The 2,500-nt window shown below is 31.3% G+C and overlaps 1 protein-coding gene across 9 annotated transcripts in view; it reads right to left on the bottom strand.

Moving 5' to 3' along the window:
* LOC119568442 (1-phosphatidylinositol 4,5-bisphosphate phosphodiesterase classes I and II-like) overlaps positions 1 to 2,500 on the bottom strand; it is a 400,672-nt gene that overhangs the window by 11,287 nt on the left and 386,885 nt on the right. For all 9 annotated transcript variants that reach the window (XM_037916972.1, XM_037916976.1, XM_037916980.1 and 6 more), the window contains 3 exons: positions 2,214 to 2,423; positions 1,448 to 1,602; positions 488 to 652 (listed from right to left, as the gene is read on the bottom strand). In XM_037916972.1, coding sequence (XP_037772900.1) covers positions 488 to 652; positions 1,448 to 1,602; positions 2,214 to 2,423 — 530 coding nt within the window. The remainder of the gene's footprint in view (positions 1 to 487; positions 653 to 1,447; positions 1,603 to 2,213; positions 2,424 to 2,500) is intronic.

The raw sequence follows: 2,500 nt of genomic DNA, 5'->3' as shown, positions 1-2,500 counted from the left end.
TCAGTCTCGATTTATCAGGATATATGGCAAGTAGAGACTTTAGATAATAATGAAAACTGAAAATACAACATATCCTCGTAGTATTAAGAAGAAACGGCATGGGATGCTGGTATTTGGCATGAGTGGTCGCGTATGCTAGGGCGACGATATAAGCCTCCGGTAGCGAGGCCCTGGCCACTATGAATACTACCCATCGGGAAAGGGTTAATTCTAATGTTTACAATAAAAATAACACCATCAATATTCATAGTAAACAATTAGTTTTTCCCGCCAATACAGGAAAGGTGAAATCAGGTAAGGTCACAAGATCTACTAATCGACTCCTTTGTGGCTAAGTACTAGCAGAGTCATCTATGTGCAGAGACATTTCAAAAAATATAAAAAATGAGCACAGCATTTTCCCCATTCTTTATTCATTTTTCCCATTGGCATTAGGTTAAATGAAGGGCAGAGACAGATGAAAAAAGGAAAGAAAAAGGAACCTTACCTTCTTAAACACAAATGGTTCTTCATCCCAAACAGGGTTTATACAGTTGTTTGGAACTGTTTTTGTTCTAAAGCGTTTGCGAACAGTATCTGCAGGAAGCCCATACATCTCCACTTCTACATAACAGCCAGCTCGCTTGTCTGATAGAAACTGACCAGATATCACCTAAAAAACAAGATATTAAGTTATTCACTTATGGATTCAATATCTTCAGCAATAGAGCCAAATCCATGTGTATACATAAACTTATACAAATTTCAATCTAGCACAATAATAAGAGTACTTCCATAAATTATTAAAATGAGTATGAGCATGATATATCCTCTGATCTATCAAATACTTCATACTGAAATTGTTCTTAAAAAAAAAAAATTAAGAAATGCAGTATATGTACCCACATCTACAAAATACTAAATTTAAAAACTGTTACAAAAATGTGTGTGTATGTACGTGTATGTATGTGTATATATATATATATATATATATATATATATATATATATATATATATATATATATATATATATATATATATATATATATATATATATATATATATATATATATATATATATATATATATATATATACACAATATATATTATATATATATATATATATATATATATATATATATATATATACTATATATATATATATATATATATATATAAATATATATATATATATATATGTATATGTATATGTATATATATATATGTATATATATATATATACATATATACATATATATATATATATATATATATATATATATATATATATATATATATATATCAAGAGAACTGCATTCCCACATTAAGTCTGCCTAAAGAAATGCAGTATATGTCACTCAGACAAAAAATATTTCACTTTGAATCTTTTGGAGAAAAAATAATGTTTCAAACCAGACCTACTCCATTTCAAAACTGCCCTCAATAAAGGTTATCACATTACCAACCTTAACCGAAACAGTACCAGCAATGATACCATCGACAGTTGATTCAGCAAAGGGATCAAACCGTCTGTCTGGCCTTCTCATGAAGTCTGGTTTTAAGAGATAACCTGATCGGTTATTGAACTCAAATATGCCTAAGTTCAACTGCATTGCAAGATCTGAAAATTATAAAATAAAGGAAATGTTCATCAAGGAACTTGTGGTAGGACAGAATTATTAAAGGCAAAACTGAAAATGAAAGATTTTTATGATTTCAAATTAAATGCAAAAGTAATTGCCATTTATCCATTTTCCATCCTCAGTCTCTCTATCCTTTTTCATTGCTTCAAACCTCTCTCTACACTCCAAGAGGACAGAGCTTCTAGTGCACACAGGATAGAAAAAAAAACAAGTCTCATATCTTATGTATTGAGAAATAGAAACAAATAAAATAAAAAAAATACCAGTTTTTCACAATCTGCACAACATGAGCATGAAAATGCTGGATAGCATGTGCCCATTGGACAGAAAAAATCTAAGATTTAAACTCTGCATTAAATACACAGAACAAAAGGACAACAACAACTTTTACCCATTTTTTCTCCCAGTAGGAGTCACGGTTAATCATAAAAATTTTAAATATCATTCTTTAGCTGTCAATTCTTACCTAGTCCATCCTCTCTCCCCTTACTGTTCTTTTCTGTATCTCTTTTAACTTACTCACCTATCACTCCACCTTTCCTTTTCCTAACTAATGACAACTCAGTAAAAAAAATCACTAAGAACTTACCTAAAGACTGGTAATTCAGTGCAACCAGCTGACAGCCAGCATTCCAGAACTGATGTGGTAAAAAGTTGGAAGAGTCGACTCGTGTTCCTCGAGGGTAAACTCGAGATAACTGCCGCTTGTTGTAGTTTACAAATTCCATTGGACTCTCTTTCAATAAGTTGCTTGCCTGCGTCTCCACGAAGGAAGACATCTCATAGCTCCTCCCTCGCTCTGAGGAAAATCAATAACAAAATTATTATGACGTCACCTACAAGAGGATGCTCAATCATGACAACTGATACATTTGT

This window comes from Penaeus monodon, chromosome 43 (genome assembly GCF_015228065.2).
Source record: "Penaeus monodon isolate SGIC_2016 chromosome 43, NSTDA_Pmon_1, whole genome shotgun sequence".
In the NCBI taxonomy this organism is placed as follows: Eukaryota; Metazoa; Arthropoda; class Malacostraca; order Decapoda; family Penaeidae; genus Penaeus; species Penaeus monodon.
The sequence above is the reverse complement of the archived record's forward strand: the minus strand, read 5'-3'. Positions and strand labels throughout refer to the sequence as shown.